Genomic DNA, 19402 nt, shown 5'->3' on the forward strand with positions numbered 1-19402 from the left:
CTCCACAACAAGAAGCCACTGCTCTCTCTAACTAGAGAAAGCCTGCAGGCAGCAGTGCAGACCCAGCACAGCCAAAAATAAAGAGACGTAATTATTAAAAAAAAAAAAGAAACTGCAAATTAAATCAAACATTACTGCTTGACCATGGGAACATATAGTTTAATATTCAAATCATCTGCCATGGTGAATATACTAGATAAATACATTTCACAGTTTTATCCTTAAGAAAAATTTCCATGCACTCTCATTTTCTTCTCTTTTCTGGAAAGACTTCCTTGGCAGAGAACATACCATTCCAAAGGGTAACCTGGGTGGCAGCCAGCCACATACCGAAACTTCGGCCAAGGGAAATAAAAACTAGCAGCCCTGTGTCTGGCGTCCCACTTTGAGAACTGCCACTTCATCTTCATCCATGGTGTGCACCAGGGGTCACCAGAGAGATGTCAGGGCTTTGACCGGCCTTCACCAGCCTTGAGCCCACCCCCCTCCTTGCCAATGAGGAACCCAGACCTGATGACATTAAAGGACTCGCCCCAACGCATACGCAAGCTGATGACAGAACGAGGCCTGGAATCCAGTATGCTGTGCTCCCATCTAGAGGTCTTTCAGGGGTGATTTTTTTCTTTAGCTTTAAAGTGAAAGTGTGTGACTTTTTAAGTTAAAAAAGCTTGGCTATGGGGACTTCCCTGGCGGTCCAGTGGCTGAAACCCCTCGCTTCCAATGCAGAGGGCTTGGGTTTGATCCATGGTTGGTGAACTAAGATCCTTCAAGGCTTGCGGTGCAGCCAAAAAGAAAAAAAAAAAAAGGAGCAAGACCTTTCACAAGAATTTTGAGTATAAATCCAACCTCCGTATTTGTTAACCTCAAACTTGTTTCAAATTATTCTAGCCAAGTTAGAATAATATACCAAATAGGTCAAGCAGTAAATTTTTACTGGCTAAGAATTATTTCAACCCAAGTTCTTATTAAGTTATAATGAGTGAAGAAACTAAAAACAGGGAAATGTAAAATGTTCCAGCACTTATCACAAGGGGTGTCAAAACTGGAATTAAATCACTCTGAATCCCAATTAGAGTAAAACCTCTTTAATTCTCCTGGTGTTGGATATGGGGTATTTTTAAGATAAAAATTCTACAGCTGGTTTTTACCAACTAAGCCAGATCCAGTACGTCGTAATTCTGTGCGCTAGTCCTTCCAGATGACGGGGAGAGGACTGGGGGAAAGGTTTTGGAGCTCCCAACAGTAAAGCACTGCATGGTAGGTGCTTAATGGAAACTGTGGAACCATCAGAAACTGATACATAGGAATTTATCTAACAGTACAGAAACTATTACTATGATTAAAAACAAAGAGTGCCATAGGGAAAAATCAGGAACAAAACCAAATTTTGCTTCCTCACTTTCCTACAAATTATTCAGTTTATTAATTCAAGAGACAGTTTACTAAGAATGTAACACTGATGCCCCTATTTCGGCCCCCACCTCGGTATCCTGTATTATAACACTAATTTTTTCCCATCTGTACAGGCGCTGCCATCTAGTGGCAATTTTTTACCTGCACGTTAAAAATTACAGGTAAAAAAAGGCCCAACTTTGGTAACAAATAGTAAATACTGGTGGCTTGTTAAACAGTCATTTTGTCAAATAAGCAAATACATTTGGTATAAACAGCAGGCCACCAGTCAGACTATTGACTCATTAATCAACAGGGGAAAAAAGTTAAAACATAATTAATTCTTATGTGCTATACTAACACTTTGCAGGGTACTTCTGACTTTTCCCCCATTCACTCCATATTATTCAGTGATGGCACAGGTAACAAGGTACCAGAGCAAAGTAAAGAACTGCAAGCTTCTAGAAGCCTCGACGAACCATAATCCTCAGCTGAAAACAATGATGATCTGGGTCACTAGGCAAATGTACTCCTAGCTCATTTTCCTTCCAGGTTCTTAGGTGGCCTCCCCAAAACTTCTAACAGATGGAAATAGAAGATGAACTCCTGGTGAGTATCTTTCTATAAACAGTGAATGCAACATTTACCTTAAATTTACAAGTGGAAACCAAATATTAAAGTTAAGATTAGAAACTGGGAACATATTTCCTTTGAGGTATTGCTTGCAGAATGGGATACCCAAATGTAAAGTTCGATCCCTGGGTCAGGAAGATCCCCTGGAGAAGGAAACAGCAACCCACTCCAGTATTCTTGCCTGGAAAATCCATGGACAGAGGAGCCTGGTGAGCTGCAGTCCATGGGGTCACAGAGTTGGACACAATTTAGCAACTAAACAACAATAAGAACAAACTGCTTATAGAAAGGTACTGAATGTGGTCAAAAGCTAGTATCACCTGTGAGTCCATAACCTTTTAAGTGATGAAAATTCAAGAAAAGCTCCAACTTTTTCAAATCATGCAAAAACAATTACCTGTAAACACACTGGTTAAAAAATGCAGGAGACTGCTCTTGGCTGAACCCACCAGGACTGAAGAGATCAGTCTTTTGTTTACAACGGATGGGAACTTGTGGACTAAAAGGTCAAATTTATGAAAGTCCTCATGGAAAAATGCTGAGCAGTACCAAAACCACTCTAATTCCTTGGAGAGTTTTTAGAATTCCAGAACCAAGATCACAAAAATTACTTTGGTCTCCTACACGTCAATATTCAGGAAAGAGACTCTCTTACTCAACATTCCTCCAGTGATGTGAGACCCTGGTCAAGAGGAAACAATGATTCCATTCTCTTAACAGGTCAAACCAACATGGGAGGGTTGAGCTAAGCTCCCTGGACACCCACCCAGGGCTAATGCTACGGAGCTGAACACTGTGTGGTTTAACCCCACGGGACAACTCTCATATGCCTAGGTACTATTTTTAGGTTACTACCTTGGCTGCCTTTCTTCTTAAAAGAAAACAGCAGCAAAACACCACAACTTTTCCACAAGTTTCTCTTCTCCAAGTTGGAGAAACCATGTTTTACCTTTGAGTTATTTCAAATCACAAAGTCAGAGACTTGCAAGCATGACGCTTCTGTTTAGTCCCCTGGAGGGAGAGGATTCATTCTGATATTTATGGTTCAAAACAACAACAACAAAAAGTTGTAATATTGTGCTTGGAACACACAGAACCAGTTATTAACTTCTTGCTACTATTATAAATAATAACAGCTCAGTCCAGGTTACTGTGACCTCTGACAAATCCAGGAAACAAGTTATTTTCTCCTCTTGTGATTATAACACATTGCAACACTTTTTTGCCTTTTAATAAATGTCCTGGTACTCTGAGTTTCCCTTTCAATTCATTTAATTTCAACAATCTGTCCAAAAAAAAAAAAGAGCCAATAAACAAATATTGAATTACATTTTGTTGGGTTTTTCAAACCCTCAAACTCCAGACTTATACAAACAGCTTGCGTGTCTTCCACCCTGACCACCCTGCTCCTTTTCCACACACCGCAGGCCACCCAGACACAAAGCGGTGGGGAGGAGGGGGTGGCGAAGCCGAGGCAGTCTACTTGGAACCAGTGGACAGGAGGGCGATGAGGCCTGAGGAAGCACTTATGGACAAAATGTAGTTCCTATAAGAATTCAGTGTTAAGGAAAAATCAACCCAAATTGGTTTTCAACAAAACAAAAAGAACCCACCTCCTTGGAATGTACTGTTTTCCTCCTGACACGCTGTCTAATGACAATAATGTGCAGTCCCATTGTCTGCAAATACAATTTACCAGAGAGGAGACTATAAAGAATGAAGAACATTCACAGGAAATATGTTCCAACAGAAAACACTTGAGACAAACCTAGGACGCATGATCACAAAGAAAACATCTGAATTCCATTTAACCTTCAGCAAAAGAGCTGATCAAAGAACACAGCGAGGAAGAAGAGACTTGATTTCTTTACCAACCCCCGCATCGAGAGCAAAGGAAAAATAAGTTTCCCTTGTCCATCAGTGTTTTGGCTACAGCTGGCCTGTGAAAGCAAGGAGGTTCACAAAGTTTGCAGCCACTCTGTCTAAGGGCTAGAGTGTTTGGGGCAAATCACTCCAGTATTCCCAGAAGATAAAAGTTGGAGAGTATCTGCTATTTTATTACATCAGAATCTCCTACTGTTGAAAATTTGGCTGCACATTCCTGGATAACACTTTTAATAAATTACCTTAACAAGAGAAGACTGATTCTTGCCCAAAAGCTCAATTTAAGAGCAACTTGAAACACTATTAAGCTGTTATGAAATGTGCCAATTTAACTCCACTGGCTATCCACCCGACCCCAAAGCCCCAAAGTTCCAGCAGATACAGGGCTTATGCCAGGAGCTGTCAAAGAAGGCAAGTTTGCTTTGGCTACTTAACTTAGCATGTTTGTCTTTTTTTAACCAAGCAGGTACACATCATCATATATGTAAGACTGCTTTGCAATACTCATTACTTATCATGAAGTCTTGATCATAAAATTAAAAGAACTTCAAATCAAACCAAAAGCCCTCAAACATCCAGAAACATGCCTAAGGTCACAGTGCTTATTAAGGGACTGACTCCCTTTGCAGTTTTTGTTACCAAAAACCACTCAGACAAATAAAAACCAAAATGAACTGTTTCTAGACTTCTAAAAAGGATAATAAACCTTTAAAAGGATACACTGTGGGGTTGAAGTTCTTCAGTATAAAGAAGGAAGCAACAATGACCAAGACCAGAAATAGGGTGTTATTATAAAAGATGGAAAATGTTGTAGCTTCATAATCAGCAACTTCATTCTTCTTCCACAAGATTCTGTGGACACAGAAACAAGTCATTTAGTTTTTCAGTAGGCACTAAAAATGTTAAATACCACACGGTTCGAGCTCATTGTAAGGTAAGTTCTTCCTTAAGTGTCCTGGGCAGAATATTAAATTCAGTCAGCACTGTCCCCTTTATTCTACTAAAGAAGATATTTCACTTTATCGATGCTCAGACGTTCCCTGGTGGTCTAGTAGTCAGGATTCAGTGCTTTCAATGCCAGGGCCGGGGTTCAGTCCCTGGTCAGGGAACTAACGTTTATCGATGCTCAAGCAGCTGGGTATATTACCTTTTTCCCCAGCAGTTTAAGCTTTGGAGGAAGGAACTGATTAATCACAATTAGCTTGGTTCTATCAGCAACCAAAATAGGCATCTTTCTCTAGATACTCACCGAAAACAAACTATTGATTAGCAGCCTGAAAGGGCTTCCTCGGCCATTTGCAGGCTTGAGACTCTCTACGGTCTACACATCTCAGCCTTCAATGTTACACCTTAAGACAAAAGCCCATGGACAAAACCAGCTGTGGCATCACAGAAACAGACTTGTCTGTGACTCTCTTTAGCCACCTTTACTTAATTCGAACTAAGAATCTGCTTGATCGTTAGGAGGAATTTTTACTCCCGTGAAACCCACCTACTTTTTATTTAATCCACTTTTCTTTTACCATTTCACAGGGGCAAAAGGAAGTTCCAGGGTGCCTGTGAATAAGGGGATCTTTATTCTCCTCAGTTAATCAACTTTGTAAAGCAATTTTTAGAAGAGTAGGTAGGTTCTAACCTAGTAATGGGATGTGAAATCAACTGAGTGGATCCACTGTTCAGGAAAAATAACTGAGTGAGTTGTGACCAACATGTTAAAAAAAACATGAAATAGGAAAAAAAACAGAAAAGTATCAAGTGTATCAAATGCAATAGGGTAATAATTTTGTTCTATGGAACATTTACATGTGTGTATGTGAAAGTATTTGGTCAAATAGTAAGATATTTTTACTGTGGGTCATTATCTAAAAGGCTCAAAGTCACTGCCATTGATGCTTTCTCCCCCAGAAAAATACATTACTCTGGGGCCACATGGTACCCCCAACTAACCCTAAGGCGAGCACAATGGCTAATGTCATTGTAACTGCCCTGTTTTATTCACCAACTGTTGTAATGCAAAGTCAACAAGCATGGCTATAAAGGAGCTAAATGAAAGGTATTAGCTCCTTGTCTTCATTGGAGGAAATTCGTGGTTTCTAATATATATGCCATGTTTCCTTGATTCTGTGGATACCATCAACTTAATAAATCTTAGTCTACTGTAAAGTCTGGGAGAGGTGAAGGACCTTATATTAAATGCAGCTATCAACTATAAAGCAGCTTCTGATTTCAGAGAAGTTTAAATGTAAATTTAAAAAAATACATGATTTGGAATTAACACTATATTCCATTTTATCAATGATCAAAGAAAACACCAGCCTGGTCCAGAAATGTCCACAGTCTCTACATGGTTTAATGCTACAAAACACTGTTTTTAAGACTTTGGGACAAGACCCAGTGAAGACAGGCTCCTTAAATAGGCTACAGGCATGACTTTACTGCTGGCAATTAAATTATCCTGCCTCTACCACAGCGCTTCTCCCAAACTCCCTGCCAAGCCCTGAATCAGAACTAACTTCAAGATGTTTTTCATGAAAGAGTGGTTCAATCGTCTAGGTTGTCCCAGGTCCCAAAGGCCATGTGTTACATGGGGGTATACCCAGTCAGGACTGTCTGGCAGCTCTCAGAACTTTTTCTAGTCCAGCCATATCCTGGTTTATTTTGAAGGTTAGGACTCCCAGTCCCCCTCACCAGCAGTGGTTCTGCCAGAGCCTCACTGGTAAGAAACCTAGGTTGGGAGAGCACTTCTCAAGTAGTCCTTTGTCCAAGGAGGACTTCCTAAAACAGGAGAGAAGTTGAGACCATACTCAACAAGTCTTACAATCTGATAATACTAAACAATGGACCATCAGTAAGTCAAGGAGAAATTACATTCATATCCTGGGACAAGCATTAATGAATCTGATCCTCCTCTGCTAGTTTTCATCCTTGTATAGATGGAAAAGCAATTCAAAGTGGCACATAATCCATATTCTGAATGACTGTAGATGGAGCTTCAAGAGATACCCATCTGGGTAGAAACATGCCAATAAGCCTTCTCTTAAATCTCTTGGAAGCAACTAGTCTTTTGAGGGGAAAAAACACTAGATCTTAAAGGGAGTCATGGATCCGGTTACCGCATCAATAAAGACTACAGACCTTGGTACAACTGTATCCAGTGTGGCCTTTGTGAGAGGCCACAATTACAAACAGCACAAATTTCTACTGATGACAATAACAGAGACTTTATAATTTTCTGATGCTCTGAATTTTAAATATCAATAAACCTCCACTTCATCCTAATCTGAAATATCTGATCCAGCCAATGGCAAAGAGGCTTCATTTCCGATTCCAACTGATCTGCTGGTTAAGACTACCTTTCTACCATGCTGAGAAAGATTCTGAGACACATCCCAGGATGAAGAGCAAGTACCAGACCAAATCAGGAAGTCTGTGGTTGGCAGAGAGACCCATTTGCCCTCTCTGATATAATTAGTCACCTAAAATCTCTAAGACTTGTAAAAGCTTATAAAAAGCATTTTGAAATTTGAATAACTACGAAGTGCACTCCAATTTAAGAACCACTGTTCTAATAAATATTGTAATTCAATAAAAAGGTTAAAAAAAAGTGGTCTAGATTCTCTAGTATCTATCCCTATGCAAAACATTTGTGATCAGAAAGTTACGCAGAGCCAGAAGTCCTTAAGGCTGCTCCCGAAAAAACAGGCCTTTGCTCTCAGGACTTTTAATAGTGTTCCTTCAGTTTTATGAAGGATTCATAAGACATAATCACTTCAATAATGTTTTGGTGCCAGTCCAAAACCAATGTAGAAAACACTGTTCATTAAGTTACTCTGTGTCCCTTAAGTAAGGATCCACTTGATAAAGTCCATCCAAGATTCAGTGCCAGGAAAGTTTCTCTTCAGAAGGACAGGCCTGCTGCTTCTCATCCGACAATGAAAGCTGGATGACCTCCGATGTACCCTCTGACACTTGGAAGCTCGGAGCTAGGTTCTGTGCCCAACTGCTCTAACTAACCCTGAGGTCCTCATTCATCCACCTCTTCTTACTTTTCATCGGTTTCTGATCTTTTACAATTGTACTGCTTTGTTTTATATGCAATTTAATATTGTAAGTCCCCACAAAGTCTTTCTGGAGCAAAGTGGGATAAAAATTCCATTTCACAAAGCACCTTATGGATACTAAAACTTAAAATCCATGGAAACAGGCTCAGCTTATGACTTTGTTAAACCATCTGGCAATTCTTAAGCGCAAGCTTACTCAATCGTTCAGAGACTTGTATTCAGACGTTAGACTATTCATTAGACTTCTAACAGCAGCCAGCAGGAAAAACTGGGGATGGTGCTAATAAAGATGGCAAAGAATTGGGCAACAGGAGACAAACCTAATTCTTTTCTTTTTCCCAAACAATGCAGATGACCAGCAACCAGATGTGCCCAGGGAAGTTCAGGAGCAGAAATACCACCCCCTAAAAATGCTTACACAGAACACAATGTAAAAGCCTTCAGACACAGGGGTTAGGTGATCCCTAAAGGTCACGCAGCTCACGAGCGGCAGAGCCAAGCGCTGCACACAGCTCAGCGGGCTCCTAAACCCAGCAGAGCAGGGCAGTGAAGCTCACGTCAGACTGCCCGCGTTCTTACCCTGGCCTTACCACACTCTGATCTATGACCTTGGAGCAAGCTATCCTAGCTTTCTGTGCCTCAGACTCCTCAGGCATAAAGTGGAGAAAACAATAGTACCTACCTTGTGGGGGTCCTTGGAGGAAAGTATCTGGTGGTAATAAACGCTCAGAAAGTCAACTATCCTCATTACCACAACGTCTACAGCACCAACGTTTCTCTCAGACAATTCAGATACCCACGTTCTTTAAGCAGAAACCGAAAGAGCTTTATTTTCTACAAATACCCCCCTTTCTGGTTACCACAAACACTTTGAATAGGGAGTCAAACCTTTCATCCTTTTCCTTCCGAGACATCTTTCTATTATCAGCTTCAGAGAGTTTCCGAGTCACTTCTTTGGAGACAGCATCTTCCCTCTTCTGTGCTACTCTGAAAGGAAAAGAAAAAAGTCTCTACATGCTCCAGGAGTGAACACTGCTCTCTCTCAGAAACACTCTGTACTCTGAGCTTGTACTGGCAACGTATCATACTTTACATTTCAAGAAAACAAGCTGGACAGAGAGTCCCAAGCTTATTACACTGTACTAGCCAAGAGAGAGGGAGTTCAAGAAACTTCCAAGGTGTGGTTTATTAGTGGTGTGTTTTGAATTCTGCTTAAAAGGGAGAATTTTCCAAAGTTAGGTATTTAACATGGAAATAAAAGTCAAATGCTATTAGCACAATTTAGTTATGAATCATTATAGCTCACTTGATTTTAACTCATAAATTAACTGTTCCACAAATAGATTTGTTAAGGCACTAGTAAATGACACATGATTTCAATTCCAATATATAACAGGAGAGAAAACTAAGCGTAGCGAAATCTAAAATCTTAAAGTAAAGCTTTTAACTCTACTCAAAAGGGGAATATCACTAAAAAGAAATATTACCACCTGGTGAAGGACTGACCCTGCTGCTGCTAAGTCGCTTCCTTCATGTCCGACTCTGTGCGACCCCATAGACGGCAGCCCACCAGGCTCCCCCGTCCCTGGGATTCTCCAGGCAAGAACACTGGAGTGGGTTGCCATTTCCTTCTCCAATGCATGAAAATGAAAAGTGAAAGTGAAGTCACTCAGTGTCTGACTCTTCGCGACCCCATGGACTGCAGTCCACCAGGCTCCTCTGTCCATGGGATTTTCCAGGCAAGAGTACTGGAGGGGGGTGCCATTGCCTTCTCCGAAGGACTGACCATAGCAGTTTGTTAAATAAACTATCAGTTTGAGAGCTGCACCAAGAGATAATATGGAATCAGTCAGAAAAGGCTGAAAATGTCATTTGAGAAATCAGATAAGAATATTTAGTGATGAATCAGATAAAGGAAAAAAAAAAGACACAATCCTAAAAAAAAAAAAAATCTACTGAGATAAATTTTATCAGATGCGGTTGCTAGTGAAAGAGAAGATAAAATTTAACCTATGATGAAATACAAAAGCCTCCTGCATTTAAATTTGATGATTTACTTTTCATAATATAGGACAAACTGACTACCTGTGAACATAGAAAAATAACTGATCACAAGCAAAATATAGCAATTATCTACAAAGTCTCACTAAGAAAACTTTCAACACAAGACTGAGATGTATTAAAAGCCACAGATGTAGATCATAGAGACAGATATCTGTTCAATCCATGTTCCAATCCCTCATTCCTACACTACATTAAGTTCTGGTCAGTAGACCAAGGAAAACTGCGGAAAAATCAGGATGGATTCCTGAAAAGCCCAAGATCATGAACAGCAATAGTTTTCGACCTTCAGCCACATGGGCTTCTGGGCTACAAATTAAGCCATTTTCTACGCCAGAGGATCTTCCTGACCCAGGGATCGAACCTGCATTTCTTGCATCTCCTGCATTGGAAGAGGATTCTTTAACACTGAACATCCTGAGAAGGCCCAAATTTGGGTTGATTTTATCTATCTCTCACTCAATAATCAAGTTAGAAGTGACACTGTTAAAAACAAAATCTTTAGTCAGCTTTGACTAATGTTATTTTTCCACAAATTGGTAATTGGAGGGAGGAAAACCAGTTAAAAAATAGGTAAAAGGAAATAGGTTCTGAAATGTAAAGAAAATAGCAGCTAAGGGAGCAGGTAGCTATTTTAAGAGCTACTTTAAGACATTAAATAGAACATTATAATGCCCTGCTATCCCTGACTCATTGTATTAACGTAAAATACTGTTCTGCAGGCAGAGACTCTCATCTCTTAATCTCCAGCAAATCCAAGGCACTCACTAAATGTTTCTTGAACTTCACATAAGACTGCTTTTTTCTAAGAAAGGCCAACTGATAAGAAATGGATATGGTTTACAGCAAAAACCTTTCTTAGCTGAGCAGAGGGGAAAAACACACATGTACACACACACACACACACACACACACACACACACACACACACCTCAACTGTCAGGATGCTAGGACATAAGAATGAACTATTTTCATAACAGCTGGCAGAGGGGAAAAACACACATGTGTACACACACACACACACACACACACCCACACACACCTCAACTGTCAGGATGCTAGGACATAAGAATGAACTATTTTCATAACAGCTGGCAGAGGGGAAAAACACACATGTACACACACACACACACACACCCCCCTCAACTGTCAGGATACATGTACACACACACACACACACACACACACCTCAACTGTCAGGATGCTAGGACATAAGAATGAACTATTTTCATAACAGCTGGCAGAGGGGAAAAACACACATGTACACACACACACACACACACACACCCCCTCAACTGTCAGGGGAAAACACACATGTACACACACACACACACACACACACACACCCCTCAACTGTCAGGATGCTAGGACATAAGAATGAACTATTTTCATAACAGCTGGCTCTAGGCGTCTCTCAGACAAGCAGTCAATCATCTGTCCTGAAGACACTGCCCCAGATAACTAACTTCTCTTCTATGTCTAAAATTCTATACTTGCCTAAAGAGACACTAACAACTACACTGTAGGTTTATTACAGCTCGGCCCTACCCTCCATCTCAGTGCTTTCAGAAAACAAATCTCACTCAGCACTGAATGCCCTGAAACAAGACAGGGACAAATCCAGGGGCCCAGCACCCAGCCAACTGAGATTAAAAAAAAAAAAGTCTTCATAAACAACTTAAAAATCATACCATCTTAAAAGAAATTCCTATGGGCTCTCTCACCTCCAACCTTTCCGACACCGCACACAAACATTTATTACATGCCTATCACCATGCTTTACATGTCGCACGTACCATATTTAATCCTGACCATCCCAAGAGGTACTATTAGTACTCCCATTTTACAGCCCAGAAATCTGAAGTCTCACAAGATAAAATGCAGGCCCAAGGGTCTGCACTTCAGAGGAGCAGAGTGGGAACTGGAATACAGACTATAGACTCTGAAACCATCCCCTCCACCACCAACACCTACCCACACTCAGCATCTTGCTGGCTCTTTAGGCCTTAACAATCTTACCAATCTGGAGTTTCTCTGTCAGTAGCAATATTTAATATTAAACCAAAACTATGATAACTAAAAAATAATTCCACTCAGAGATCCTATTAAGTCAGTAAATGTAAATGCTAGTCGTTCAGTTTTGTCCAATTCTTTGCAACCCCATGCACTGTAGCTCACCAGGCTCCTCTGTCCATGGAATTCTTCAGGTAAGAACACTGGAGTAGGTAGGCATTCCCTTCTCCAGGGAATCTTCCCTACCCAGAGACTGAACCCAAGTCTTCCGCATTACAGGCAGAGATCACTGAAATTTCACCGAACTAAACCAAATGTATCACTAACTATCATAAGAAAAATAAACAAAGGGCATGGAAGCTGTGCTCAGGAAGCAGGAAGTAAAACTGAGGGGAAAGAGCATGATTTTTGACTCCAAAAAGGTGAATGAAAAATTATATGTAGAACAAGTGAAAAATGCTAGGTCCCAAAGAGACCAAGGTCCAACGGAATCACAAAGGATGGCTCATGCAAAACCCACTCTGAGGACTTCACTATCCACAGATGGCCATACCTCATGAGGACAGCCCAGGATAGCAGAGGCGGAGATGGGCTGAATTCTGAAATGGCAGCTGGTGAAGAGGGGCTGCCAAGCAGGGAGACAACAGAGATGACCTGGATTTAGCTGTTTCAGCAACTGTCAGGCACAACCTAGACTCCTACGGACCCTGGATGACAGTGGGGAGGCTTACAATAATCCCTGTTAACTGAGATCATCTCAAGGTGTTTCTGCTCCTCATCACCAGAAAGTTTGACACAGGAACAATAAAAGCAGTTAGGATTTTTCTGGAAAGGATTCCTAAGGCTTAAAATAACAGACATGTAAGAATGGAAAGAAAGGGAGACGTTTCTAAATGAGGGAGGGGAGGAGTCATGTTCAAAGGATGACACAAGGCTGAGTTGGAAGCCCTAAGCCCCAATCCTGAAAGATGAGGCCTGACTGGTAGGAGGCAGAGGATTCACATTCCAAGGGCCTGGAAGAATCTGGTTTTAATACTTCTAGAAAAGAGAATGCCATGAAGAGTTATTAGGAGAGTGACATGACAAAATGAAGGAAGAAACAGAGGAAATATGGTAGTCTAATTAGCATTAAAAATGTCAGGGTTGAGTAAAAGAAAAAAAGACCACTTCTTTCACATCCAAAAATTCTACATGGAGAGTCCAGAACAATTCTTTCCAGAATTCTATTTGACTTTTAAAATGTTAATTTATGTGGTGGGTTTGCTTTTCTGAGCCCCATGATTAAGGCTAGTACTTAAGAGTTCTAATTCCAACCTCAACACCCACTTCCATTGCAGTGTTAGCAGCACTGTCTCTGCTTTTCAGTTAGTTGCTATTTCTTCATACCATTATTTATGATTACATATTTTGCAATCATATATACATACCCCCCAAATACACATACACATATATGTGTATATACATACACATATATTTCCAATTAATCCAAATGTACATACACATCTATCTCCCCCAAATATAAACATATATGTGTATATACATATACATATATCTCAAATTAATCCAATATACATACACGTATCTCCCCCCAAAATACATAAAAATGTATCTCAAATTAATGCTTACCAAAACACACACACACAAATGGTCTTTCAGAAGTCACCCTACTATAGAAAAATGCAACAATATTTACTTTCACTTGAGAAATATACTTACTTGTGCTTGAGAACAAATTTCACATTTTTGTAAGCAAAGGCTACCAAGTAAGTGCTTACTAGGGTCATCACACTATACAGAACAGCAGACTGAATAAGATCCATATGCCATATTCGCCAATATAGCCCTGAATTAAGATAAAAGGGGGTGGGGGAATACAAAAAGAAACAAAACATTACCACCCAGGTACAGAAACCTGCTGAGTTATTAATAATTATAGCTAAACCTGGTAAAATACAGCCCGGATTAGGGAATCCAATACAGTGTAAGAAGAACTTCCTAAGTGTGATATCCAGTAAAAAGTCTCAAGTGTTTCTAGTTCAGAATACTCGAAAAACATAACCTTACTATAACTAGTCCATGATGAGATTTCTGCTGCTTCTAGAATGAGAACTTTGGCTCAACAAAATCACGATTCAGACTTCAAATTTCATTCTTCAGGGTACTATCACACGAACTACAAGTCATTCCGAGACTCCACGTGTAGTCCCAAACCAGAATTCACATGCTGACGTGGCTGTTATCTGAAATCGAGGAAGTGCTCAGTGCGGTCAGCGAACCATGTTAATTACACGCTGGGTTTTATAAAGTCGGGAGGGAAAATACATCTGGATTTGCCCAACAACAGTGCAACAATGTAGTACAGAGGAAATTGACATTTGGGATTCCTAAAATCTAGAAACAACCTTGGCCAAGGCTTTAAAGTTTTTCCATTCAAGTAAGAATTCTAGAACTGCCCTAACAGAATTATTAAAAAGTTTAACCACAGTAGAGCTTGGGACTTTGGCACTGGTCCAGCTTCTTTCGGAAAATAACGTTCTGTGTGAACCAGTTCTAAAGCTACACTTATAATTCAGTGCGAATGTTAATGTCTCTAACCTTAATTCATGAGTTTCTCCAAAGTAAGTAAAAAGTTTAAGATCTCGTAACAGCAAACGATAGTTATACAGGGCGAGGGGGTAGGGGGAGAACAGGCGATATGCCCGTTAGCATCACAAGATCCTAACCCGGGTGTTAGCTGAAATACAGATTTGAGGCCGCCATCGCAGAACCAGTAACTCACAATCCGCAGACCTGAGGCCCGGGAATGAGCTAGCCTACTTTTACAACGTGCTACAGTGACTTTCCTGGGATGCCACCCACCACGATCCCGGACAGATCACAGAGGCCCACAGAGGTTGCGTGCAGCCCCCAGTCCAGGGGGAGCTGGGGGACAGCGCGGGCTCCGGCGCACGCCTCGCCCTCCGCACGGCGCTGCCACGTCCCCGCCCAGCCTAGCCCAGCCCAGCCCGTCTCGCTCCAAGCGCTCACAGATGGGGATGGCCGACACGATGAAGGCGTTCCCGAAGAAAAGCGCCGAGGACTTGGCCGAGAGGTTGCGGCTGAAATCCTGCAAGAGCAGGTCCTCCTCGGACTGCTGCTTGGGGCCGCCTTTGGGAGCCATGGTGGAATCGGAGCCGCGGGACGGGCGCGGAACCGGGCGCAGAGCGGGGAAGAAGCCCCTGTCACCGCCTCTGCAGCCACCGTATCCGCTAACGACCAGTCAGCGCAGCGCGCGGAGGCGGGACTGGGCTTGGAACAAACACCCGCAGGATTGGCCAGTCTGGCACCACTTTGTAGGTTTCTCCGGCGTGATTAGGCAGGCGGGCCAGACTTCCGGATTCCTAGCCGGCCTCGTGACTCGTCACTTTCTAAGAGGAAGCCGGGACTTGTAGTTTAGTGGGCGCTATTAACAAAACTTTATTAACATTCTATTTCAAAGATGCTGATAGACTCCTGCTTTCCAAGCCCTGAAAATTCCAAAACATGAACCTCTTCGTCTTATGGCCATTCATTCATGGAGTGTATGGTTTAACTGGCTCTGTGGGTACCCAGAAGCAGAAGATATTAAGAGATGGCAAGAATACACAGAACTATACAAAAGGGCTCTTAATGACCCAAATAACCACAAAGGTGTGATCACTCACCTAGGGCCAGACATGCTGGAGTGCGAAGTCAAGTGGACCTTACGAGGCATCACTACCAACAAAGCTAGTGGAGGTGATGGAATTCCAACTGAGTTATTTCAAAGCCTAAAAGATGATGCTGTTAAATAAAGTGCTGCACTGGAAATGCCAAGAAATTTGGAAAACTCAGCTGTGGCCGCAGAATTGGAAAAGGGCAGTTTTCAATCTAATCCCAAAGGAAGACAATGCCAAAGAATGTTCAAACTACCGCTCAACTGTGCTTATTTCACATGCTAGCAAGGTAATGCTCAAAATCCTTCAAGCTAGGCTTAAACAGTATCTGAACGGAGAACTTCCAGATGTTCAAGCAGGATTTAGAAAAGGCAGAGGAACCAGAAATCAAACTGCCAACATCCATTGGCTCATAGAAAAAGCAAGAAAATTTCAGAAAAATATCAACTACTTCTTCGTTGACTCTGCTAAAGCCTTTGATTGTGTTCAGTTCAGTTCTGTCACTCATCATGTCCAACTCTTTGTGACCTCATGGACTGCAGTAGCCAGGCTTCCCTGTCCATCACCAACTCCTGGAGCTTACTCAAACTCATGTCCATTGAGTCGGTGATGCCATCCAACCATCTCATCCTCTGTCATCCTCTTCTCCTCCCACCTTCAATCTTTCCTAGCATCAGGGTCTTTTCCAATGAGTCTTCTCTTCATTCAGGTGGCCAAAGTATTGGAGTTTCAGCTTCAGCATCAGTTCTTTCAGTGAATATTCAGTACTGATTTCCTTCAGGATGGAATGGTTGGATCTCCTTGCTGTCCATGGGCTGCTCAAGAGTCTTCTCCACCACCTCAGTTCAAAAGCATCAATTCTTCGATGCTCAGTTCTCTTTATAGTCCAACTTTCACATCTATACATGACTACTGGAAAAATGAGAGCTTTGACTAGATGGACCTTTGTTGACAAAGTAATGTCTCTGCTTTTTAAAATGCTGTCTAGGTTGGTCATAGCTTTTCTTCCAAAGAGCAAGTGTCTTTTAATTTCATGACTGTGGTCACCATGTGCAGTGATTTTGGAGCCCAGAAAAATAAAGTTTGTCACTGTTTCCATTGTTTCCCCATTGCCATGAAGTGATGGCACAAGATGCCATGATCTTAGTTTTTTGAATGTTGAGTTTTAAGCAAACTTTTTCACCCTCCTCTTTCACTTTCATCAAGAGGCTCTTTAGTTCTTCTTAGCTTTCTGCCATAAGGGTGGTGTCATCTGCATATCTGAGGTTATTGATATTTCTCCCATCATTCGTGGTTCCAGCTCGTGCTTCACCCAGCCCAGCGTTTCTCATGATGTGCTCTGCCTAAAAGTTAAATAAGCGGGGTGACAAAATACAGCCTTGGTGTTCTTCTTTCCAGATTTGGAACCAGTCTGTCGTTCCATGTCCAGTTCTAACTGTTGCTTCCTGACCGGCATACAGATTTCTCAGGAGGCAGGTCAGGTGGTCTGGTATTCCCATCTCTTTAAGAATTTTCCAGTTTGTTGTGATCCACACAGTCAAAGGCTTTTGCATAAATAAATAAAACAGAAGTAGGTGCTTTTCTGGAACTCTCTGGCTTTTTTGATGATCCAGTGGATGTTGGCAATTTGATCTCTGGTTCCTCTGCCTTTTCTAAGTCCAGCTTGAATATCTGGAAGTTCACGGTTCACATACTGTAGAAGCCTGGCTTGGAGAATTTCGAATATTATTTTGCTAGCATGTGAGATGAGTGCAATTGTGAGGTATTTTGAGCATTCTTTGGCATTGCCTTTCTTTGGGATTGGAATGAAAACTGACCTTTCCAGTCCTGTGGCCACTGCTGAGTTTTCCAAATTTTCTGGCATATTGAGTGCAGCACTTTCACAGCGTCATCTTTTAGGATTTGAAATAGCTCAACTGGGATTCTATCACCTCCACTAGCTTTGTTGGTAGTGATGCTTCCTAAAGCCTACTTAACTTCACATTCACGTTCGACTGTATGGATCACAACAAATTGTAAAATTCTTAAAGAGATAGGAGTACCAGATCACCTTACTGCCTCCTGAGAAATCTGTATGCAGGTCAAGAAGCAACAGTTAGAACCAGGCATGGAACAACAGACTGGTTCCAAATTGAGAAAGGAGTACATCAAGGCTGTATATTGTCACCTTTTTAATTTAATTTCATGTGAAATGCTGGACTGGATGAAGCACAAGCTGGAGTCAAGATTGTCAGGACAAATATCAATAAGCTCAGATTTGCAGATGACCCCACCCTTATGGCAGAAGCAAAGAGAAACCAAAGAGCCACTTGATGAAAGTGAAAGAGCAGAGTGCAAAAGCTGGCTTAAAACTCATTCAAAAAATGAAGATCATGGCATCCAGTCCCATAGGTTCAGTTCAGTTCAGTCACTCAGTCATGTCCAACTCCTTGGGATCCCATGGGCTGCAGCACGCCAGGCCTCCCTGTCCAAAACCAACTCCTGGAGTTTAGTCAAATTCATGTCCATTGAGTCGATGATGCCATCCAACCATCTCATCCTCTGTTGTCCCCTTCTCCTCCCGCCTTCAATCTTTCCCAGCATCAAGGTCTTTTCCAATGAGCCAGTTCTTTGCATCAGGTGGCCAAAGTATTGGAGTTTCAGCTTCAGCATCAGTCCTTCCATTGAATATTCAGGACTGATATCCTTTAGGATGGACTGGTTGGATCTCCTTGCAGTCCAAGGGACTCTCAAGAGTCTTCTCCAACACCACAGTTCAAAAGCATCAGTTCACAGCAAATATGGGGAAACAATGGAAACAGTAACAGACTTTATTTTCTTGGGCTCCAAAATCACTGCAGATGGTGACTACAGCCTTGAAATGAGTAGACACTTGCTCCTTTGAAGAAAATTATGACCAACCTAGATAGCATATTAAAAAGTAAAGACATTACTTAACCTACAAAGATCCGGCTTATCAAAGCTATGATTTTTCCAGTAGTCCTGTGTGGATGTGAGAGTTGGACCATAAAAAAACTGAGCGCTGAAGAACTGATGCTTTTGAACTGTGGTGTTGGAGAAGACTTCTGAGAGTCCCTTGGACAGCAAGAAGATCAAATCAGTCAATCCTAAAGGAAATCAGTCCTGAATATTCATTGGAAGGATTGATGCTGAAGCTGAAGCTACAGTACTTTGGCCACCTGATGGGAAGAGCAGATTCATTGGAAAAGACCCTGATGCTGGGAAAGATTGAAGGCAGAAGGAGAAGGGGAGGACAGTGGATGGGATAGTTGTAATGCATCACTGACTCAATGGACATGAGTTTGAGCAAGCTCCGGGAGCTGGTGATGAACAGGGAAGCCTGGCCTACTACAGTCTATGGGGTTGAGAGTTGGACACGACTGAGCACCCGAACTGAACTGTGGATATCCAGCACTGGCGCATTGGAAGAAGATGAGGAGAAAGATAAATATAGCTAATGTATACTAAGCCACTTCTTTACATATCCATTAGTTCATTAAGTATCCTCTGATACGCCCATTTTGGGGGTGAGCAACTCCAATTCTGGTCTCCAAGGCATGGGGTACCTTTGTACAAAAAGGAAGACTCTCTTGCTTATAAGGAACTCAGGGTCTCATTGTTGAAGATAATATTTAACATGTATCTAAAACATTTACAAATTACTACACTTTTATTACTTTTAAA

General features: G+C 41.6%; 1 protein-coding gene and 1 long non-coding RNA gene across 2 annotated transcripts; both read right to left on the bottom strand.

Moving 5' to 3' along the window:
• Window positions 1-3279: 3279 nt before the first annotated feature.
• SSR3 (signal sequence receptor subunit 3) lies at window positions 3280-15417 on the bottom strand. Its single transcript, XM_043875451.1, has 5 exons — window positions 15072-15417; window positions 13761-13887; window positions 8859-8957; window positions 4630-4761; window positions 3280-3571 (listed from the first exon to the last, which is right to left on the bottom strand). Exons 1-5 carry the CDS (start codon window positions 15202-15204, stop codon window positions 3505-3507), a joined length of 558 nt encoding a protein of 185 aa, XP_043731386.1. The 5' UTR covers window positions 15205-15417; the 3' UTR covers window positions 3280-3504.
• LOC122676117 lies at window positions 9871-11149 on the bottom strand. The gene is made up of 2 exons (XR_006335432.1): window positions 11046-11149; window positions 9871-10962 (listed from the first exon to the last, which is right to left on the bottom strand). It is a non-coding gene; the product is annotated as an uncharacterized LOC122676117 (long non-coding RNA).
• Window positions 15418-19402: the final 3985 nt, after the last annotated feature.

Source organism: Cervus elaphus, chromosome 19 (assembly GCF_910594005.1).
Source record: "Cervus elaphus chromosome 19, mCerEla1.1, whole genome shotgun sequence".
Taxonomy (NCBI): domain Eukaryota; kingdom Metazoa; phylum Chordata; class Mammalia; order Artiodactyla; family Cervidae; genus Cervus; species Cervus elaphus.